The sequence below is a fragment of the Antechinus flavipes genome, chromosome 1 (assembly GCF_016432865.1).
Source record: "Antechinus flavipes isolate AdamAnt ecotype Samford, QLD, Australia chromosome 1, AdamAnt_v2, whole genome shotgun sequence".
NCBI lineage: Eukaryota > Metazoa > Chordata > Mammalia > Dasyuromorphia > Dasyuridae > Antechinus > Antechinus flavipes.
The window spans coordinates 298,463,642-298,488,792 of NC_067398.1; the positions used below are offsets into that span (position 1 = coordinate 298,463,642).

The 25,151-nt window shown below is 32.2% G+C and overlaps 1 protein-coding gene across 5 annotated transcripts in view; it reads left to right on the plus strand.

Annotated features, from left to right (window-relative positions):
- The first annotated feature begins 308 nt into the window (after window positions 1-308).
- Window positions 309-25,151, plus strand: part of MRTFB (myocardin related transcription factor B) — a 140,501-nt gene continuing 115,658 nt past the window's right edge. Inside the window, exons 1-2 of one of the 5 annotated variants that reach the window (XM_051963104.1) lie at window positions 321-514; window positions 7,433-7,495. In XM_051963104.1, coding sequence (XP_051819064.1) covers window positions 361-514; window positions 7,433-7,495 — 217 coding nt within the window. In that variant the 5' untranslated portion in view covers window positions 321-360. Of the gene's footprint in view, window positions 515-7,432; window positions 7,496-25,151 lie in introns of all 5 variants that reach the window. The other 4 variants (XM_051963097.1, XM_051963071.1, XM_051963054.1 and 1 more) reach the window with 4 other exon arrangements.

The window sequence follows — 25,151 nt, forward strand, 5'->3', positions numbered from 1 at the left end:
GTCAGCTAGATTATGAAGGATTCTGAATATTAGGTGGTTTTATGTTTCTTCCTCTGACAGGAATTTATTGAATAGGATAGGAGGTGTCTGCTACCTCCTGAGGCATGCTTCAATATCTCTGATCTCAGGAAGTTTTCCTTTTTATCAGTTTTCACTGTTATTTTATATTCTCGGTTCATACTTAGCTAGTCTTCTAAAATTTCCAGCCTCTTGCATGAACCCAGGATTGGAAACTTTATATTTATTGCAAAAAAGAAGAAACTCTGCAAACTGATTGTATGTTTTTTGATTTAACAGTCTCATCTACCAGCTGTGGTTAAGAGGTGTCGTGAGTCCTGTGTTGGTGGTAGTTTGAAGACCATGGATCACACTGGGATTGTAGAGGCTGAAGATGAGTTGGGGTCATTAGGCCACCTTGCTCCAAGTCCTCAAAGTGAAGCAGTCGCTCATGAATTTCAGGAACTTTCTTTACAATCCACTCAGCATTTGCCTCCTCTCAATGAACGAAAGAATGGTGAGTTTTAAAGAATCAATAGTACTATATATATATATTTTTTTACTATTTATATTTTTTAAAGGTTTACATTCTCAACTAACCTCTCAAAAATAATTTTTACATATTATTCTTTCTAGTATCTTTTGACATTAAAAATGCAACATAATAATTTTAAACCAACTAATATTTAATATTAATATCAACTAATAATTAATATTTCAACTAATAATATAATAATTAATATTAATTTATCAACTAATTTATCAATTAATAAACTTTTGTGCTTTATTTTGATATTCTTTTTTTTTGCATTCTCTCCTCTGCTACTACCCCTTGATAAACATATTTTGCTAAATGAAATGTTATGCCATGAAATTATAGAAATATTATCAATCAACCCTACAATCTTATACATTTATTAAATTTTCATTTAATTCTCTTGTTTTTTAATTACTAATGAAATCTATTGCCACTTATAACAGTTTTAAGTACTTAACATAATTGTTCTTATTTATAGTATTTCAATTATAAAATTAAGGAAATATCAAAATATATTTATATAGTTTTGTGTCTTTTTGTGTATCTTTAGAATATAAATAAGCTCTATTTACTAGGCTTTGAGAAACAATCAGCCTCGTTTCAGTTAGTACTTCAAACTTTATATATATATATCAATTACTTTCCCCTTGAAATATTTTTTGTATCAGTTTTATTTTTGGTAATGATTTTAAGATTGAGAAATTCAGTTTTTGTACACTGATATTCTGGGTAATGTTTCAAACAAATGACTAGTCTGGGAATAGTAAGGTAACTTTCTGAGAAAATAGGCTTTGACTACAAACTGTGTCTCTTGTGTCATATATCAGTTTTTATATTATCAAATTTGACAGTAAAGATTTGTAATGTAATCCTACTTTTCTTATTTATTAGAGGAAGAATATTGAAGTTGTAGTAAATCCTTTTGCCCTAAAATTAAGATATACTTTTAAAACTTTCACTTTAAGTGTGCTTCATATTTTGCATCAAAATGAGAAGAAAATATTTAAATAAACTATGAATGATCTCCATTCCACGGTTAACATGGTTCTTATCGCTAATATGCTAAGTCATGTGTCATAGGCTCCTATTTTAAGTCTACTGTTGTTCTATCCTTGAAGTTAAAATAAATATTTTTCACTACTTTGTTTTCATATATATTCATGAATCTATAGGTGAATCTCTGATGTCCACAATTATGTCTAATTTAGCATTAACATAAATTATTCTTTCTATTATCTTTTGATATATTAAAGATATAGCATAAGTGTACATCTTTCAAATTAGCTAAAAGTCCTGTCTTAAAAATCTTATAGAATCTAGCCTGTGTGAACATTAATATTGCAGAAGTTTCAGAAGATAAGAAGCTCTTGTCCCTAAGAATAATCAGTTTCTACTTTTTTTATGTTTTGAGATATATCTTAAAATTCCTTATTATTTGTTATATCAGGAAATGCAATGTTAAAGGAAACAGTACATAAAAAGCATTAGTGAAAGACAACTTTCCAAATGGTTATCCTTTTGTTTTCTTGAATGGTACTATATTGCTACATCTCATGTTTCTTATTTATAAATGTTCTTACTCTGAAAGTACTGAAGATACATTTCAGATATATACATCATGCTTGAGTTCAGGTTTGATAGTCTTTTGAAAAAAAAAGAAAAACAACAGGACTTTTAGACTCTCATTATCCTTTAATAACTTGATTATTCTAAGATTCTCTCTTAAATAGAATATCGTAAGGATGTCTGAGTAGCTTCAGCAATATATAATCATCCTAAAAGATCATAATATGATTAACTAATTCCATTTTTAGTATAGTAAGTGATGAGAAAAGTCATTACGTGATATTTTTGGTGTCGGTATATTAAGTATGATTACATTTTTAGCAAAATAACTTAAATCTTATTAAATGTGTAAATTGGAATCTCTAAGAAGAATAAGGATTAAATTGGTATTGAGAAACTTAACTGTACAAGGACACTGTGTATGAGGAATAGAAATAGGGCATAATTGCATTTCTTTTGCTCACTGCTCACTTTAATTTTTGCAGAAAAAGCTTTAAATTAATATCATTTACAACAATATTTCCTGTTACCTTGCTTTGAAAAACTTTGTTTTAGGCTTCTAGTAAAATAGTTCGCCTTACACATTAAAAAATTTCTACTAGCCTCATGAAGATAATAGAACCATGTGTGTATATATAATGTGTTTATCAAAGTTTTCTTGAAGTACTTCAACATGAGCAATATTTTCACATGAGAGAGTACACAGGTAAAGGAAAAATTTATCTTCTTATTCTTTTTTTGAAAAATAACATGATTCATTCATCACATGGATAAGTGGTTTCAACTCTCAAAATTCAAAGGCACTATTTGAAGACTAAAATAATCTGAATTTAAATTTATTCCAACGGGAAATTTTTGTTTTTGCAATTTTTAAACATTTGAAGTTTGTTTGCTAAAATTGTTTTCTTTTTGTTGACAAAAGGAGATATTTAAATTTTGAGTATCTGTGGAATGATTGCTTCACAAAATAGTTTATAGATGAACTTTACAGGGAAAATGAAGTTTACATTTAAGAAATGTTTCCAGGATTTTTCTTCATTGTTGATTAATATTTATATTGGCAGTGGAAATGAAATGGAAAAGTATTTCCACTGCTACAGTAAATATGAAAGAAGTTTTCATCAGAACATACTAGGGTTTCCCTGTACCCATAGTGAGGCTATAAAAAATTGACATTGATATTAGTACCTTAGAAGCAAGACAAACTGCTTAGTTTTTCCATGAGGTTAGTTCAGACAGATTAAATCAGATAAAAACAACTGTATTCAAGTAGTATACCTTCACAAAAACAATGTATTAAAATGAAATTGAGGTTATATGAAATCAGATTGTATGCAGAGTGATCCAGTCTTATTATTATAGCCTGAGATAAAAGAAAACACTCAGACTATTAACCATAACAAGCCATCTTTTAGTTTCCAAATGGCAGAGTTGTTCTTTAAATGTCTCCTTTTGCAGTTACAGTATGTTTTAATTAGACTTGATGCTCTGGAGTATGGTATATGGAATTAGTTATAGATAAAATTATCAAAAACTTATATTGCTCTGTGTTGACTTTTTAAAATTCCTAGCATTATGCATTAATTTACTCATTGCATTTAGATTTTCATAAATGACAAAATGTGGTTAAGCTAGTAAGGATAAAACTTCTTCGGTGCATTGATTGGTAATTTCAATGCCTAGAATTTTAAGCATATTTAATTAGAAATATTTACAAATTGTCTGTAGAGAAGATAGCAGGATTCTCTTTTTGGTTGATTTTTTTCCATAGATTTTTCAATGTACTTTGGAAAGAAGTCATTTAGATATGAAATTCACCTCCACGATAGGATAGGATCATGTTTATTCAAATAATGGGGATAGCACTAGCTATGCTATAATATTGAGAAATAGTTAAAAGTAATATCTTATCATTATTCCCTTTCATGTTTGAAAGTCTTTTCAAACTATTTTTTAAGTCTGGCCAAGAAGAATAATCTTGCCCTGGGGGCAAAGTGGGCAGAATGCTGGACTTGGAGTCAGGAAAACTCATATGGCCTCAGACACTTGAGTAGTTGAAACATCTTATGCACCTCACTTAACTATGTTTGCCTCAGTTTCCTCATCTCTAAAAATGAGTTTCCTCATCTCTAAAAATGAATTTCCTCAACTCTGAAATTGCAAAACACTAGAGAATCTTTGCCAAGAAAACCTCAAATGGGATTATGAAGAGCCAGACTCAACTAAAAATGACTCAAAATTTTATGTAAATTCAATTCCATTGCCTTCTGATTCTCTATTATTTTAACAACTAAGTAACAAAGACTTGAAAATTATCTTTTAGAGCATAATCAGGTATTTTTGCCTTTGTCTCTAGAGAAAAATAATTGATGTGCTGAACACAAGATAGCACAAGATAACAAGATAACACAACACAATAATATATGCTGAACACGAGATATTATAGCTTTGTCTCTTTGGTTTGTCTATTTACATTTAATATTTTACTTGGACAATATCAAGTAAAATTCAGTTCATTCAGCCAAAATAAATTTAGAGATTATAGAGCAAAAAAACAAAGTTCTGTGTTAGTGTTTGATCTTCACTGTTATAGATTGTTTCTTTTTTATTTGACAGTGTTGATAATATTTCAAATATTACGGTAGGGCATAGAAACAATGCTTTAATAGATATGGGGTAATCCTAAGAAAATAGAAACTTTCACAGTAGTTTATGATAATTTGCATTGAATTTGAGGTGAAGATTCAGTGAACAAGCATTTATTAAGTGCCTACTATGTATCAGCCATTGTATAAAGAGTTGGAGGGATTAATAACATCAGTAACAGATGGAATAGTATTTAAGAAAAAATTAATTGATGGAACCAAATAGTGTTTCCAGGATTGTTGCTTTCTCTTTTTGTTCCTGAAATGATTTTAGAATCAAATGAACTAACAAATGAGTAAATCTTAAAGCACATGGATCACCTTTGCCATTGATTCTATCTTTAAAATATTTTTTCTCCTCAGTAATTACAGTAACTCAGATATTTTGTAAATGTTTGCTTTCTCTAAAATTTTATTCTAATATTTCATCTAAATAACAATAGCAGATGTATGTAGAAATTAGTTTTTAAAACTTGTATGTCATGGACAGAATATATAGACCTTAATTAGAACTTCTTCAACCAACTTTCTGATTTTTTTTTTTTTTTGGCCAGTTATTTTATCAGGATTGATGATTTATACTCAATACCACAATAGAGTTTTAATTTAAAATAATAGTATTTCCTTAACAACTGCAAATGAAATATGTGGCTAATTGTTGTAACTTTCAACTATCTTTCTCTTGAACTTTCAAGATGCTTGCTAAGTGACTTAAGGATAAATTATACCCATCCAAAAATTTTAAAATTTCCCACTAAAATGTGATGTAAATAGGCAGATTTAATTCTGCCTATTTCTTTCTATTATGAATTTCTTGTTTAGATAGTGGTGTTACTGGAAATTAGTTTTCCTATACTACATTGCTGAATACTTCCAAAAGAGTGCATTTATTTGAATTCTTCATTTATAGTTGGCAATTACTTTGAACTCCTGACTTAGTTCCACATCTGCTGTTATAATTATATATAATTAAGTCTATGAAGTGCTTAGTAGGGCCAATGATTTCAAAACGAACTAGGAAAATCATTAAGCCCAAAGAAGCTTTGTTTAATATTTTAAAGTTGAGCACTTTTTATAATTATCCTGGGTTGTAAGTACGAACAGTTAATCCATGAGTCTAAGTAAAACTTGCATAGCAGGGATAGCTAGTTGATGCAGTAGATAGAGCACTAGCCCTGAAATCAGAAGACCTGAGTTCAAATGTGACCTCAGACACTTAACATTTCCTAGCTGTGTTACCCTGGGCAAGTCACTTAACCCCAATTGCCTCAGCAAAAAAAATCCCGAAAAACAAACCAAAAACTTATAGAGAAACAGTAATTAAGAAGTTAAATCAAACTGATTGAAACTTTGGGGTGGGGTGAGATGGGATGGGATTGGACGCTAGAACTTTCATTGTAAATTTCTACCATTAGTAGAGTCATCTACATATACCATATTATATCTTAAGGAAATGAAGTGTATCAGATGTTTTCTTTTGGGCTCCAGACTGATGGAGCTCATTTAAAATTGTACATGAAGAAGCAATTTTTTTTTACCATTCTACAGAAGGCAAGTTTATATAATTTGTAATTGTGAAAAATAGATAAGAGTTTCTAGTTCATAGTTAAAGAATTTCATTCAATTACTGGTAATCCATCCTGCCCTGCTTGTCTTAAGTGTATTTGAAAATGAACAGGTTTTAGAATTACTTAATCTCAGACTAGGAAAGGACTTAAGATACTATCAAGATTAGTCTGTATCTGAATCAGAATTCCCTTTACAGTAAGTAAAATTGTAATTAGAAAATCATTGCATAACACTTTAAGATAGCGCCTACAATGAAAAATTTGGTGGGCTCCTCAAAAGAATCCTCTGATTTGAAAGAGATCTTAGAGGTCATTGGGCCAATCCCCTTTTCTGTATTTCCATTAAAGCAAAGTATGGATCTTCTCTACAGTAAATCTAATGGTAGTTATATAACTTTTACTTGAACATGGCCAGTAATGAGGAATTTTCTATTCTTGAGATACTGTATTCTACTTTTGAATAAATCTTGTTTGGAAGTTATTGGGTTTTTAAAAAACTATAATGAACTGAAAGCATTCTTCTTATAATTTCTATACTTTGGTCCTAAGGTCAACCTTATGATGCTAACTCATCTTCCACATTATAGTTCTTCAGACCTTTGTAGACATATGTCCTCTTCCATCTCTCAACTTACTTTCATCTTATAGCTGCTTTCTCTCATATCTATGAAGAAAAATGGTTAATACTTGCTGTTCCATTGCTATTAAATGGAGAAGAGAACTGATTAAGTCAAGGATTACTGATATGCTGTATTAGAAATAAATCAGGACTGTCTTGGCGTAGGGATAAAGACTGGAAAGGAAAGGATCCCAACTGAAAAATAGAGGGAAAGATTTGTTTTGTTTTTTTAATTCTTACCTTTTTCTCCTTTTTGTTTCTCATTTAAGCTTAAATTTGTAGGTGAATATTCTAGACATTATTTAAAAATATTGAAAGAAAAAATTTGAAAACTATGGTGAATTCAAGGGTTTATTGATCTTTTCTTTTTTGGTCCATAGTAGATAATAATCCAAATTCATTAGCAAATATCAGAAAAAGCGTTTTTCTAACGCCTTTAAATTAACCCATATTGTCTGACTCTTCTACCCTTACCCACTGCCCTCGCTATTATTAACAGGAAGTATAGTCTTATGGGAGTCAGGATTCCGATCTCCTCTGCTGACTCAATCTGTGAGTGTGGGTAAGTCTTAAAAACTATCTGTGTCATGGTATGGCTATCTGTATTATTTGTATGATAGCTTTCAGTCTGTATGTCTTTCTCTGGCTGCCTCTCCTCATATCATCATTTGCTCACTTCTGATACCCTATTCTCTTTTCTGTATGCTGTTCATTGGGCAGCAGAAAAGGAAAGAGAAGAATGGAGTGGGGAAACTTCCACTTTTATTAATTTGTGAAATTTTTATTCAATGTGCACTAGTAATGTTATTATCAAATATCTATATCACAGGTCTTTTAGTGAATGTAAACATATATGCCAATTCTCTGTACCCAGGTGGGTAAATTTCTATTTTTTTTAAAAAAGTAGTAAGCCAGTTGATGAGGTTTTTTAAAATTATTATGACATCTAATTTAGACTGTTTCTATGAAATTATGCAACATCTCTTTATAATTTTCAAAGGTTGACAGGTGTGTGTTAGTTTTTGTGAAGTAGCATCAGTTAATCAGAAAAAAGAAAACTGCAACTTTAGTTCAAAATATTCATACCTTTTGCCTTTTAATGCAGAAACAGCATTCTATTTCAGAAACAGCATCTATTTTGTTGTTTTTTCATCAACTTTAACTTGAAAATAAAGTTTTGATTCATATATATTTATGTACTCATTTTTAATAATAGCACCATAATAAAAGCAAAAAACTTGATTCATACATTCCCTTTGTTGTGATTTCAGTTATGGAGATGCAAGTGTGTTAGCATTTTTCAATATTTAACTATAGAGTTCATATGTGGAAAACAAACAATAACTTACCTAAAACAGTTACTATAAAGCTTTTTCAGTTGGCCAAAATATAATTTAATAGAAACATTCAATTTTAAAATGATAGAGGCTTTAGGTATCATTTTTTTCAGCCAATTCTTTGAGGACGAGGAAAGAAATTCAGGAAGGTAACTTAGTCCTTCATCAGAACTAGAACTTAATTTTCTTTATTCACATTCTAGTGTGGTTTTTTTCTTATCATACAAAAGAAATATTTGTTATGTCATGTCAGTCATCAAATTAATTGTCAAACTAATAATCAAATTCAATATTTAAATCATAACTGTGTATATATGTAGATATATAATTGGTTCACTAAAGTAAATAGTCATTAATCACCTTCTATGAGCATGGGATTAGGCCACATGCAGAGAATACAAGGATGAAATAGGACACAATCCTTATTTTAAATGAATTTATCATCTTGTAGATTCTCTTTGGAGTTTTCTTAAATGGCACATGAATGTTTTAAAATACATTTTCTAGTCATGATAGAAAGTAAGCTAGAAATTGACTATTTCTATTTTAGTTTTATCATTATGAATGGAGTTATTCAGAGATTGATGGGAAAAACAATAGTTGAAACCTAGAATTTCTTCATATAATTATTTTTAAAGTCACCAAAACACGTGAAATTTTTGTTGCTTGGCCTTCACTCCTAAATCATTTGAATATGGTATCTTAACTGATAAGAGCTGATAGGGCAAATGAAGTAGGCACTGATTTCCCAGGAAGTTTGTCTTCACTGTTGGTACTGCCAGTTCCCACAATCCTAGCATTCCCTGGGCATCACTCAGTGTCTACGAGAAACAATTTTCAAATCTTAAAGCATGTGAAAAGACAAACAGGCCAAAACTCAGAACTCTCTGGGGATTGTGACCTCTGAAACAAACTACATTCTGACATTTTCACAAGCTACTTGAATGAATTCCAGCAGGGTTATTCCATTTAGTAAACTACTAAATGAATCTCTCTATCATCAGGACTGATTTATAGATTTTTCTAGTTTATTGTGTGCTTGTTATGAAGTGATTACAATGGTTGACATAATCAGTGATACTGTTTTTAAGGCTTTTGATATACATTTATGATAAGTGCTATGTTGAAAATTTTAATATTTTTAAATAATAAAAGAGTTATTTTTCTTTCTTAAAGAGATTTCTCATTGTTAATCCTAAATTTTAATTTTGTTTCCTGGAAATATGTGTGTGTGTGTGTGAGTAAACACATTTCTAGCTGAAAAGTCTTATACTATTAACCTTAGTTTAACTAAGTAATTGTTTATTCAGAAGTCATCACTTGAAATAAAAATTTCTTAAAATGAGGCTTAATGTGCTGTCCATTTATTATTTTTTTATATCCTTTGGAGTACATGTAAAAGCAAAAACAATCCAGTGCTTTTAGAGTACTGTTCTTACTTAGCTGTTTTCAGTTATTTAAAATAATTGTTTGAGGTTTTTAAAATTCATAGACTAACACTGGTAACCTATAGGCTCCTTACAATGATTTATTTATACTTCTAACATTTCTATAAAAAGAAAGCCAGTTCTAAAAATAGCTGAATAGAAGGAAATCCAAGATTTGGAGGCTGAACAGCTTGAGGAATTTGGTCATTAGGATTTGTTTCTTTTATTTCTGGGTTTACTATTCATAATCCTAATGGTTTAGAAATATCTGAAAAGTTTTACCACTGGAAGTCAGTTCACATGGTTGTAACCCATATAAAATTTGGAAGATAACAAAGCTTCCCATCTTAAAAGAGTCAGGTTTGTTGGTGGGTCTATGGAATATTCTTTCTGATATCATTCTTTCTCTTTCTCTTTTAACTAATACTTGTGATTTATCTCAGAAATCCTTTTACATTGGACCAGAATCTTCAGCAGAGTAGATTATTTTAAGAAGAGGTGGAATTCTTAATGTAGATAGATGTTCCTGAGTCATAGACAGTCACTACCTGTCTATGTGTGTAAAAAGTCTACTTAGTCACTACCTAAGTAGTATAGTATAACAGATTATATCGTAACCTAAGAGTTGGTTCATGTGTAAGGATATGAACTGACTTGTCTAGAGGCAAAGATAATTCTATGTGAAGCAGTAGCAGGATTTGAACCCAAGCCTTCTGATTCCAGATATCATTTTCTTTTCATTCTACAATAATATATGTGAAAACTAATAATTCTTTGTATCTCATTACTGTTTCATATTATTGTGTGTGTGAGTTCTATACATAACAAAGAATTATTATCTGTCCCTCCTATAGGAAGTATAGGTAAAACTACTCTACATGTTGTCATAACTGACAAATTTCTGTACTTTTAAACATTTGGAGCTTCAGTTAGTTTTCTAAAGTATCTCCAGAGATCTACATTGTTTTTCTGAGTCTTTAGAAGGTAATTTCTTTTTCCTTGTGGTTGTTTTTTTTCCATAAGTGGCCATATTAAAAAGTTGCTACCTGGTTATTGTCATTATTTTCCTTCAAAAAATGAAGGGACAGGAGCAACTAGGTGACACAGTGGATAGAGCACCAGCCCTGAAGTAGGAAGGACCTGAGTTCAAATGTGGCCTTACTTAACACTTCCTAGCCGTATGACTCTGTGCAAGTCACTTAAACCCAGTTGCTTCAGAAAAAAAAAAAAAAAATTGAAGGGAGGAAGTAGGGAAGACTTTTTCTGTATTGAAGTAGTACTCTTGCCTTCCTTCCCTCTCCCTGTCTCTTTTTTCCCCTTCCCTCACTCCCACCCCTCCTTCTCTTTCTCTCTCTCTTATGAGAAGTAGTATTGAAATAAGAATTGGTTTATAAAATTGGATTTTTAAAAATTAGATACATGCTGTTTTCTCCTACAGGATGCAAGCTCTTTGCAAACAAAGCCTTGTTTCTTTGTTCCTTTGTTTCCCCATTGCATAGTACAACTAGAGGCATACAGTATGTGTTTAATAAATGCTTGTTCCATTAGACTTAAAATTTTTTTTGCAGTCTCATTGCATAATCCACCTTACATAATAAGGATAAAAGTAACTGGTATGTATGCATAGCAATTCAAGACTTGCAAAGTGACAGTATAGATATTCTTTCTGTTTTGTAGATGAGAAAACAGGTTTAGTGAGAGTCAATAACTTCCTCATGATCATACAGCAAGTGAGCATATCAGAGCTAAGACTAGTAACTAAATCTTTCCTATTTGAATCCAGGGCTCTCTGTACTATACTGTCTCTTGTAGTACTGCTAAATTTATTTCCTGTAAACACTTTAAAAATTATATAATTTCTGTTCATGGATACCCAATCATGATTTAAACTCTTCTGCCTAGTTAAGTTCTATAATCTAATGTCATTAACCTCATTTCCTACTACTTCCCAACACAAACCTTTTCTATTAGGCTTCACTTCCTTGAAAGCATACCATTCAGTTAAACAAAGATGATTGAATGGTGAAAAACATGAGAAATATAATGTTTAACCATAAAAGAACTAAATACATCAATACATACCCTTTTTTTTTTTGGTGAGGGGACAGTTGAAATCTGAAAAGGCTTAAGTTCTTCATTCTTCATGGCTTTTTCTGTATCTTTGATATCAATATTCCTTATCATTCTAAAATCTTTTCAAATAAAAAAAAAGAAGAAGAAAACCTGTAATTTGTGAAGACCGCATCAGCTCCCTGGATACTTTAGAATCAGCCAGAGTCAGGATAAGCAAAAGTCCTTGGTCTTTATTCTTGGTCTTTAGAGGTAGGAGTGAATTGGATAGACACAGAATCTCCATGACCTCTCCTCTTTGTCTCCCACCCAGAAGTGACTCTGCCTACTCCTACTCTACCCCCTAGTCCCTCCTACAATTCTCTGTATACACCAATTATTGAGCCAGCACAGAATAGCAGGGCCATTTTCCAAGCATATGCTTATAGAGTATCGTCTAATTGGTAATTAGCCTTAAGTGTTCGGTTGTCCAGACCTCAGTGCATTAACTCAAGAGTTTAAGCCCTTTGCAGTAATTTTACTTATAAGAACCAGATATATCCAAAGACATATATACTTTTATTGAAAATAGGAGGAAATGCTCCTACATTTATTTCTGTTGGGTTCCTATTACCCTTTTCTTCTTGGAGCATGAGTAGAATTTATCAAATATTTAATAAAACCTTGTGAGGAAAAAATGTGTTTATAGAGTAGAGCAAAATGTTATCTTTTCATGTATTATTTTGCCAATTTAAAAAAAAATTAGTTTTGGGGGGGTTTTCAGAATTTATAATGTGGTTGTCATAATATGCAAGCTTTTATTGATTTAATAGTATTTTATTTTTTCAGTTACATATCAAGATAGCTCTCAATATTCATTCATCCATCAATATCAAAATGGAATTTTGAGTTCCAAATTTTTTTCTCCCTTTCCTTCCCTCCCAAGACAACAAGCCATCTCATATAATAATCATTTTAAACATATTTTTATATTAGTCATGCAGTTAAAGAAAAATCAGAACAAAAGGGGAAAACCACAAGAAAGAAAAAGCAAACAAATTTTTAAAAACGTAACAATATGCTTTTGTTAGAATTCTTACAAGGTGCTAAGTTAGTTATCTAATTTAGTATGATACTTAACAGTTTTCTAGCTCACTAATGTATTTAGTACTCATTGGAGTTCTACAAGATTCACAAGTCAGAAAGGAGTCCCAGGAAGGACAAGCCCACTAACCCACAAGCCCACTCTCGGAGGCAGAGTCAGATTGTGCTAGCTGGAGGCTTTGGAGTTGGAGAAAGCTAGGGGCTGAAGCTGGAAGAGACAAAGAACTAGCAATAGGAGCTCTTGGAACCAAGGAGAGTGATAGGCCTCTAAGAAAGCTAACTGGGCTATTTGGAAGGAGACAGTAAAGGATTGGACTTTTAACAGCTGGCTGCATTTTAGGTAATTATTACACTGAACTGAACTAAGATTGCCTCCATAAGTTTCCTAAGAAATCTGCTCCCAGAGAACAATTATATTTTTGAGAGAAGAACATTACATTTTGGCACCTGAACGTGGGACCAAGAACCTTCATCTATAACCCAGAAATTAGGATGAGTACAATAAGGAAACTTTGTTAAAGAGCTAAAGTAGAATTTCAGCTGAAATGGGACAGATATTTAGAAAACAGCCTTCTCTTCAAGGAAAATGTTTAGAGAGCATTGTCAGGGTTATGAAAAGCTAAGGTGTGATTCTAATTTGGGAGCAGATAACTGAACTTTTAGAAACTGTACAGTACATATCTCCTTGGTTCTCTATGGAAAAAGAATTACATCTAGAGGAGTCAAAATTAGTAGGAGAGCAACTTTGTCAATCCTATAACGATAATAGACTCAGTTTCCAAAGACACACTTTAATATATATAATTCAATACAACTGGATTTAAGAAATTATATAAGTACTAGAATAAGGAAAAAGAAAGAGCAGGAGGGGGAGGTGCCAACTAAACAAGGGATAAAGGAGGAAGAATCAGATAAGAATTCACAGTAGGAGAAATTAGATCATTCCTTTGACCTCCCTCCCTCAATTAACCCTTCACGGGTGGGGGGAAAAGGAGGAGGGGGAGAGGCAGTGACACAAATAGAACCACCTATGAAGCAGCCTGTGACAAGATTAGAAAGGCATTAGTTAAGGCAAAAAAATGAAGGACAGGATGTATCTGATTTTATAAATGCATACTCTGTGATTGAAGAGATTGACTCTTCAGGTCAAAAAAGGAGAAGATATATTCCTTTTGATTTGGAAAAAATTAAGGATTTGAAAAAGGGTTGCACTCTTTATGGGGCTACATCATCTTATGTTAAGATGTTACTAGAGAGTTTGGCTTATGAAATCTTAAACCTGAGTAATTGGAAATTCATAGCTAGGACATGTTTAGAACCTGGACAAAACTTGTTGTGGCTTTCGGAATATCATGAATTATGTAGGATTCAAGCCAGATGCAATAGGCAAACAGGAGTAACGTACAAATCACTTTTAACCAACTAGCAGGTGAAGGTCAGTATGGAGAGAATTCAGAACAGATCAATTATTCCATAACAGTGGATGAGCAAATTTCTAAGGCTGCAATAAAAGCTTGGGGTTTCCTCCCCGGACAAAAAGATGGAGGTAAAGCCTTCACAAAAATAGAGCAAGGTCCCAATGAACCCTTTGCAGATTTGTGGGACATTTGCAAAAAGCTGTCACAAGAACTATTAGAGAAAATGTAGCTACAGAAATAATAACCAGACATCTGGCTAAGGAAAATGCCAATGAGGTTTGCAAAAGAATTATATGGGGACTACACAAAGATGATCCTTTAGAAGAGGTCATAAGACGCTGTGCCACAGTGGGCACAAATACTTATTATACCCAGACTATGATGAACATGGAAAGACAGGGTCCCTCTTGGCAAGGGACTTCCAGAGAAAATCGTCATGTTTTCAGTGTGGAAAAATAGGACATCTGAGAGTCCAAGGCAGATACGGAGATAGAGTGAGAAGACAGGGTTAGAGAAAACCGAAAACTCCATGTCCAAAATGCAACCAAGGCTTCCACTGGGCCTCAGACTGTAGATTGATCCAGGGAAATGAGAGGCAGGGCCCAACTCCAAGAGATCATACAAAAGATAGGTGAGGCAATATGGCAGCTGAGTTTACTCCCAGAGTAAAGTCCCAGAGACTTTAGGTCAGAACTCTGATGTGATCTATCAGTCAAAAAAGCAATCAGATAGCAGAAAGGGATTACAATTGGGGAGAATACAGACCTTTTAAACCAACAGGGCAGTGTCCAGTGCAAACAGCTTCAATGTAATTGCCAGATGATGAGGAGAGATTTAGAAAATGGAAGGGAATAGATAGGTTAACTGCTTGGGAGAAAGAGTTTGCTTGTGTTCCTACAGACAAAAAAGGAAACAGATGGGTGGCAATGAGTACCTGGAAAGAGACAGAAAAGGAGAAAAACCTCAAAACAAAGGAGAAGATCTAAAAAGCATCTAACACTGAAAGATTATGGCTGATAAGGAGACTGTTAAAGAACTTCAAAACCAGCAGGAATCATTGAATTCTTTGAGATGAAAAATTATTGATAAAGACTGTTGCAGGACTTGAAAACTAGCAGGAATCATTGGATTTCCTGAGATGAAAAGTTGTTGATAGAGACTGTTGCAGGACTTGAAAACCAGCAGGAATAATTTGATTTCTTAACACAAGATGAGACTATTGCAGGACTTAAAAACTTGCAGGAATTATTGGATTCCTGGCACATGAACTAATGGACAATAGATTTCTTTTGGACTATTTCTGGGACTTATGGACATGTATAAATTCTCATGTTGATTCATGTTATTTGTTACATCACTTCTAATGTGTTATATTGCTGTGTGCTTATGTAATTTATGTAATTATGTGTAATACCTACCACATTGATGGATTTATGTATGCCTGTTTTAAGGGTGAGCCCCTCAAAAACCCACTAATCTGATTTGATTTCCCATTTCCTTGGGTGTTTTCATCTCCCTTCCTGAATAGTCAGGAAGGGCGTGATCACCTTCTTTTCATGGTGTTTTCATTCCTTTTTTGAGCAGTCAAGGAAGATGTGATCACCTTCTTTTTGGGTGTTCTCGCCTCCTTGAGAAGTGAGGGAGGTCATGACCACCTATGTTCTAAAAAGAACATAGAAAGTGGGAGATGTTAGAATTCTTTCAAGGGGCTAAGTCAGTGGAATTGAGGAGACAATGGTTAAATCTGATTTAGCATTGATTTAATCCTACAACAAATAATGGTTTCCTAATGATGTAATGATTGGAATATACTCAGTGTGCACCATATAAGCAAGAAGCTCTCAGGGCCAAAGAGCACTCTGGGACATTGAGAAGCCAGGATTCAATTGGGCAGAATGAAGGAAGACAGAGAAGTGGGGGCAGGGTGTCCTGTGGAGAACACTGAAAGTAAGATCCGGAAGGCTAAAGGGATTTGGACTTAACAGTTGGTTGCATTTGGGATTATTACTCAAAACTGAAAGGAAGGCTGCTTCCAGAAGCTCCCCAAGAAACCTGCTCTCACAGAGAACAATATAATTTAGAGAAGAGAACATTACAAGAATTGATCATCATGAAGTATATAATGATCTAGTTCTGCTCATTTCACTTAGCATCAGTTAATGTATGTCTCTCCAAGCTTCTCTGTATTCATCCTGCTGGTTATTTCTTACAGAACAATAATATTTCATAACGTTCATATACCACAGTTTACTCAGCCATTCTCCAATTGATGGGCATCCATTCATTTTCCAGCTTCCAGCCACTACAAACAGGGCTGCCACAAACATTTTTGCACATACAGGTCCTTTTCCCTTCTTTAGTATCTCTTTGGGATATAAGCCCAGTAGTAGCACTGCTGGATCAAAGGGTGTGAACAGTTTGATAACTTTTTGAGCATAGTTCCAAACTTCTCTCCAGAATGGTTGGATCTCTTCACAATTTCACCAACAATGTATCAGTGTCCCAGTTTTCCCATATCCCCTCCACATTCCGCATTATCTTTCCCTGTCATTCTAGCCAATCTAACAGGTGTGTAGTGGTATCTCAGAATTGTCTTAATTTGCATTTCTGTGATTAATAATGATTTGGAGCATATTTTCATATGTCTATAAATAGTTTCAATTTCTTCGTCTGAGAATTGTTCATATCCTTTGACCATTTATCAATTGGAGAATGGCCTGATTTCTTATAAATTAGAGTCAATTCTCTACATATTTTGGAAATGAGTCCTTTATCAGAACCTTTGACTGTAAAAATGTTTTCCCAGTTTATTGCTTCCCTTCTAACCTTGTCTGCATTAGTTTTGTTTGTACAAGAACTTTTTTAACTTAATATAATGAAAATTTTCTATTGTGTTATCAATAATGATCTCTAGTTTTTCTTTGATCACAAATTCCTTCCTCTTCCACAGGTCTGAGAGGTAAACTATCCTATGTTCTTCTAATTTATTTATAATCTCATTCTTTATGCCTAGATCATGAACCCATTTTGACCTTATTTTGGTTTAATTCTTTTTTTAAAAAAATATTTTTAATTTATTCAATTTCAATTTATGATTCAACTTATTCAAATTTTCAATTTATTTTTAAAAAATTCTCGGTCCAAATTCTTCCTTTCCTATGCTCCCCTCACTCCACATTTGAGAAGGCAAATAGCTTTTTTGTCCATTCCCCACTTGATGGGCATCACCTCAATTTCTAGTTCCTTGCCACCACAAATTGAGTTGCTATATATGTTTTTATACATGTAGTTCTTTTTTCCTTTTTTTTTTTTTTTAATTATCCTTAGTATATAGATCAGGTAATGATATTGTTGGGTCAAGAATATGCATGGGTTTTTTTTAGCTGTTTGGGCATAGTTTTAAATTATTCTTCATAATGGTTAGACTAATTTACAACTCCACAGTGCATTAGTGTCCCTATTTTTCCATCTTCTCCAGCAATTGTCATTTTTCTTTTCTGTTACATTATCCAATTTGATAGGTATGGGGTGGTATCCCAGAGTTCTTTTAATTTGTATTTCTATGATGATTACTGATTTATAGCTTTTTTTAATATTTAAAAAAATTTATTAAAGCTTTTTATTTTCAAAATATGTATAGATAGTTTCCTTCATTCACCCTTGCAAAACCTTGTTCCAGAATTTTTCTCCCTTCCCCCTCTCCTAGACAGAAAATAATCCAATATATATTAAACATGTGCAATTCTTCTATTTATATTTCCACAATTATCATGCTGCACAAGAAAAGTCAGATCAAAAAGGGAAAAAAAATGAGAAAACAAAATGGAAACAAACAATAACAACAAAAAAAGTGAAAATTACTACGTTTTGATCCACACTCAGTCCCCCTACTGGCCTCTCTCTGGGTACAGATGACTTTCTCCATCATAAAACCATTGGAAATGGCCTGAATCAACTTGTATAGCTTTTTTTTTTTTTTTAAATATGGCTATAGATAGCTTTAGTTTTTTTCTGAAAATTGTTCATGTGCTTTAACTATTGCTTGAAAAATCTCTCTTAATTTTATAAATTTGACTAAGTTCCTTATCTGTTTGAAAAATGAAGCCTTAATTAGAGAAACTTGCTACAAATTTTCCCATAGTTTTCTATTTTCCTTTTCAATGTAGCGATGTTGGTTTTGTATAAAATCTTTTAAATTTAATTAAAATTATCCATAGTTATTTCTCATGATCCTCTCTATTTCTCATTTGGTCATAAACTCTTCCCTTATTCATATAGGTCTGACATGTAAATTTTTCCAGGCTCCCCTAATTTGCTTATTATATCGCTCTTTATGACTAAATCATATACCTATTTTGACCTTATCTTGGTATAAGGTATGAAATATTAGTCTATGTCTACCTTCTTGCCAGACTGTTTTCCAGTTTTCCCAGCATTTTTGGTCAAATAGTGAATTCTTCTCCCAGAAGCTTGGATCTTTGTATTTACCAAACAATAGATGACATTGGTCATTTACTAATATATTTTGTGTACCTAATCTATTCCCTTGATCCACCACTCTATTTTTTTAGCCAAATACCAGATTATTTTGATAATTACTATTCTGTAACATAGTTTAAAATCTGGTACTGTTATAGGCTGCTTTCCTTCACATGTTTTTTTTTTTTTTTTCCTCCATCAATTCCCTCATCTTTACCAGTACATAATAAATAAAATGTTAGTTTTGAAGAGATGGACCTTTGCTTTCAAGGGAAGTATGGGGCCACTAAACAGACTTTGAAATTATTGAAAGAATTCCAGCCCAATTTCTTCTTCTTCTTTTTCTTTAAACTGGTTTCATTGTCCATCTTTCTGTCCCAGATATACATATTATTGGATGAGTCCTATTAGTGTATTGACCCGAATATGTGTTGAAATCTGTGCAATAGATATCTTCATCCATTTGGTGTTTTTTACATGGTTGGACAAGCCAAACTCCTGAAATTTCCTGTTGCTTAATATAATAAATGCAAGATCATTTGCAAATGGAAGCATTTGGAATACCACCTTCCACAGGGTATCCCTTCTTGACGGGGACTCTGTGCTAGACCTCCTTCATCATAATGACAATACATCTCCCCATTTTATGCTTCATGTTTATTATTAGAGGATCACTGAACTGGGTTATTTCTGTTATCTTTTTAAAGAAATTCTGAATTATCTTGATGTATGAATAGAATTTTATTGATTGTCTAAAAGTTGTGTAATTCTTAGCGATCACTTTTCCTATCTTTCTGCTATGGTTACTGCATAAGTGGAAGGAAGAAGCTTCATAGGATAGAAGAGTATTTTTTTTTTTGTTATATTTCATTTTTTCACTGGTTGTCATGAAAAAAATTTGTTCACAAGGTGGGTAGCCTATTAGTAATTTGCTTCTTCATAATTATTTAAGTATTTAAAAAAATAGATTCTAACTATAATGATGAGCATCATCTCAAAGCCTGTCTAGTTTGTGTTCCACTGGAATACCCTCAGGATCGATCCCATGCCTCTTTACCCTGTAATGTATTAACATTAGAGCAGAATTTATAGAGCAGTATAGAAAAAGAAACAAGTTTATAAAATCAGAGAGTACTTAAGAAACAAAAGTTTAAGCATATGAATTCACAAAAATATGAATATTAGTTCCTAAAATGTAGTTTTCTCGCATTTTATTATGTGCCAGACACTATGATAGGTTGCAAAGAGAAAAATGAAACAACCCCTGCCCTCAAAGTATATATCTTCTCTGGTGAGATAAACATGAACATAAAAAAGCATATACTGATTAAATACAAAGTAAATACTAAGTTTACAGAGGTTGAAGGAAAGAAAATGAAGATCAAAAAAGAGGACAGAAAAAATATTCACATACTTTTTTGCTGTCTTTTAAATGGTTTGTGGCATCTGAATTTATCTAGAATGCTTTTTTCTTTCCCTTCAATTTAAACTTTCCAAATAGTTTTCTCTCTTCAATTATCCCTAATTTTTTGCCTTGTTAAATCAAATCTCATACTAATGTTCTGGTATATGAAACTTTTTTTTTTAAAGAAACTACTGTGTTTAATAACCTTTCCCTTCCCAGAATTCCTGTAACAAAGAAGTTTTCTCTGTTTATCATCCTTTATTTAAAAAAAAATACTCTATTTTAAAAATATTTTCCACATTAATATAAATTTCATTTATATGAATTTTTGATCTTTTGGTAGAATTAATTTCTAATTTATCATTATTTTAAATGGAATTATTATTTTAATCTTTTATTTTGATTTTTACTACAAAGGCTGATGAGTTTAAAAAAAAATTTTTTTGTATACCACTACTTAGATGAAGCTCTTGGTAGACTTTGTTATTATCTTTATTCACTGGTTTCCTAGGGTTTTCTTGTTTGTTTGTTTGTTTGTTTTTAGGTAAATCATCATGTCACCTATAAATAATGATAAAATGGTGTCTTCTTTAATTATGTTTAGTACTTTAATTCTTTTTCTTGTTTTTCTTATGCCATAGGTATTATTTTTAATACTTCTATATTCAATGTGGCATCTTTGCTTCAGTCTTGAACTTATTAGGAAATCACAAGGTCACTATTCTTTAAATTCATACTTTTTTTCCTTTATCTTTGTTCTTTTTTTAATTCAAGACTCAACATACATTTTAGCCAGTCTCATAGGTGTGAGGTAGGCTACCTTAGAATTTAATTTATATTTTTTTAAAATAAATATGATTTAGATTATTTTTTCATAAGACTAGAAGATAGTTTTGATATTTTTCTTCTAAAAACTGCCTGTTCATTATAAATTTGGGGAATGACTTCTATTTTTTATAAATTTGATTGTATTGTTTTTTGAGACCTTTTAGAGAAAATTGCTATAAGATTTTTTCACAATTATATTTATTGTGTATTTCTTGCCATTTTATTTTTCTTCTGTTAATCTTTCTCTCTCTGTTCTTTTACCCTGTACCTCCTCAAAAGTACTTTGCTTTTGACCACTGCTTCCGCAATTTACCTTTCCTTTTATTAGTTATCTTTCCTATTTCCCTGCTGGGGGAAATCTACCCAATTGAATATGTGTGTTGTATTCCCTCTTTGAGCCACTTCCAATGAAAGTAAGGTTATCACCTTCCCTTTTCACCTCAGTTTTCCTAAGTAAGTGATTCTTAGTTGTAATCCTAGCTTGTTTACTCCTCTCTCTTCCCCCCCCCCCCCCGGAATATTATATTCTAAGTTCTAAAGAGATTTTTTAATATAGAAGCTGCTAAATCTTGTGTTATCCTAACTCCACAATATTTAAATTATTTTTTCTGACTACTCGCTGTATTTTCTCCTTGACCTTGAAGATCTGGAATTTTCCTATACTATTCTAGAAGTTTTTATTTTGGAATTTCAGGAGATGATCAGTGGATTCTTTTAATTTTTATTTTATGCTCTGGTAGTGGGATCTCAGAACAATTTTCCTTGATAATTTCTTGAAAGATAATATTTAGGTTTTCTTTTTTTTTGATCATGGTTTTCAAGCTAGTCTAGTCATTTAAAAATTCTCTCTTCTGGATCTGTTTTCCAGGTCAGTTGTTTGTCCCATGAGATATTTCACATTTTCTTTCTTTTTTTTTTTTTTTTTGACATTGTCTTATTGTTTTTGATATTTTATGAAGTCATAAGCTTCCATTTGCCCAATTCTGATTTTTAAGGAATTATTTTCTTTAGTGAGGCTTTGTACCTCTTTTTTCCATGGATGAAAGGTCTTTTCTTCAACAAGCAACTAATATTTCTTCAGTTATTTAGAGATGTATTTATGTGGAGTATTTTGTAAGTATATTCATAGATCTGCCACATGTCTTGGCGAGTATATATCCAAAGCATTTCATACAGCCTATAGTTATTTTTTAAAGGAATTTCTTGATTTCTTCTTTTTTAGATTTTGCTTGTAATATAGAGAAATATTATGATTTGTATGAGTTTAAGTTATATCCTACAGAGATTATAATTTTCCTTTCTGTTTTCCTTGGCTGGTTAAATTAGAGAAAGGAAGCAAATCCTGTTATATGTTTTTGAATTGGAGAAAGAAAGAAAGTTAACATCAGTGGTTTTGGCCACATTTTTCTCTGATAAAGACTTAGTGTTTTTTGATTATAAGGGAATTCTTTTAAAGCGTTGTTTTGATTAGATGACTACTTAAATCCCTTCCAACTTTGAATTTTTGTGATTCTATGGATTCCTAATAGTTTAGATCGTCAAAAGAATCCCTGAGATTGTGACCAATAGCCATCAGAATAAAAAGAATAACAAGGTGCAGAATAACAAGCATAGAATTAAGGATAAGAAGAACTAACTCTTGTCTTCCTAGAAATCCCTTAATCTCTATTATATAAGTTGGCTAAAAATGAGAATCTCAGATGAGTTTAGACATAATTTTTGCTCTCCTCCTTTATTAAGGAGAGGTAGGTGGATGATATTAGCCATCTTTGCAAAAGAATAGAGCAGTGGAAAAGTGAAAGATGAGGATGTGTTTCTTGGATCAAATATAAATTTTTTCTGTTTGACTTTAAAAGAACTTTCACAATCAATATTATCCTACTTGTCCAGACTTATTGTTTCCCTTCACATACTCTAAGGTCCACTAAACTAGCCAACTTCTTGTCCCTCAAACACAACATTCTATATTTTTTCTGTGCCTTTGCATACCTGAAATACATTCCTTCATTATGTCAGAATATCTGGCCTTTTTAAAAATTGAACTTTGATTTAATCTCTTATATGTGACCTTTCTTGAATACCATTTTTCCCTTCTTTAAGCTGGTAGTGTTTTATATATATCTGCTATATCCCAAACAAGTAAGCTAGTTTAGAGCAGGCAAGTGTTTTGTGTTGTTTTTTTTTTCCCCTGTTGACATTACCAGAGCCTGTCATAGTCCCAAGCTTGCGGTTGCTAATTTAAAAATGTTCCTTCATTGGTTGTTTGGATGGAACTGAAGAGCTGAAGACTTAAAGTTCAGTAGGAATAAGATGATCATAATTAAACTTAAAGAAGCTAGGCTACTATTTTATTTTCCTTTGCTTTTCAGAAGCATCTGTGTAGAACATTAAATGCTATAATACCTCCTTCTAATTTATTTTCTTTCCCTTTACGAATGAAGCTGCTTCTAAGAGGAAATGGTTCATGTGAGTTAATATGTATTCATACACATACACACATTTTCGTTCTCTTTCTGTCCTCTTTTCTCTCTCTCTCTCTCTCTCTCTCTCTGTCTCTCGTAAAGAAAAAAGAATCAAATTGTACTACAAGGCTAAATTCTAGGTTACTGAAGATCAGATCTGGTTTGTTTATAATGTATTGACATTACTGAAAAATAAGGTTAATCAGTTTGATGTAGATTGTGTCTATATTCAAGTCTAGTCAATAAGCATTAATTAAGCACCTACTATGGGCTAAGCTCTATGCTTACAATTAGAGATACAAAAGACACAAAAATAGTTCCTGTCATCAAACAGGGTTAAAAGACAACATTAAATATTGTTATACTTCCTGCATTTTATAGTTTTGGACACTTGCCTGGTCTTATTTTGGTCTCATAGCCAATCTGTGTTCAGCAAAATATTAGGACTTGAATATAGGCCCTTTGGATTCCAAGGTCAGAACTTTATCCTCTATTAGGTTCCTTTTCTAATGAAAGATATTACAATGAGGTATTAGCACTTATTCTCTGGGAAAGAAAAGAAGAAAGAGGAATCTTAGCCAAAAGAAATACTTTTTTTAAAAAATTATTTTTCTGGTTAAGATTTCCTTTTGAAAAAAATGATATATGTTATAGAAGATGTGGGAAAATTAGAATAGTAATGTATTGTTGGTGGAATTGTAAACTGATCCAACTATTCTGGAGAACATTTGGTCTATAAAAGGTCTATAAAACTGTGTATATCCAGAAATGCCACTAGTAAATCTGTATCCCAAAGAGATCATAAAAAAGGGAAAAGGATCCAACATGTACAAAACTATTTGTAGCAGCTCTTTTTGTAATAGAGAATTGGAAGTTGAAGGGATGCCTGTCAATTGGGGAATGGCTTAATAATTTGTAATATATGAAAGTAATGGAATACTGTTATGTTACAAGAAATAATGAGCATGAAGATTTCAGAAAAACCTTAAAAACTTAAATGAACTGATTCTAAGTAAGCAAAACTAGGAGAACATTCATTATATATCGTAAGAGCAACACTATACAGTGATCAACTGTGAGAGACTCGGTTCTTCTCAGCAACACGCTGATCCAAGACAATTCCAAAAAACTCATGCTGGAAAATATTATTCAGAGAAAGAACTATGGAATCTGAATACAAAGCACATTATTTTCACTTTTATTTTTTCTTTCTAATGGCTTTTCCCTTTTGTTTTGATTCTTCTTTCTCAACATGTAAATGGTTGGTTGTTATCCTTGTTCTCTAAGAGAATCAAAATGACATCACTGTTAGAATTGAGTTACAATGTGTCCAACTATAGTTGATTAGACCAATATGAGCTTCGAATGTTTGACCCCAGGTTGGACACAAATAGTTCCTATTAACATTGTCGGTGGCTTCTCTAACTTTGCAGATCTCATGTTTCTTCTGAGCTACTTCAATTCTGCTTTGCTCATAGAGCACAGTACTTTGATGAGGGCATATCATGCTGGACAGTCCTGTATTAGTGCCTCCCATGTCATAAGTTGATTCTAAAGTTTTTAAGAAAGACCTTAATGGTGTCCTTGTATTGCTTTTTCTGACCACCCTGTGAGCACTTATCCTGGGTGAGTTCTCCATAAAATAATCTTTTTGGCAAATGTATATTTGGCATTCAAACAAGGTGTGATGTAATTGTATTTAATATGAT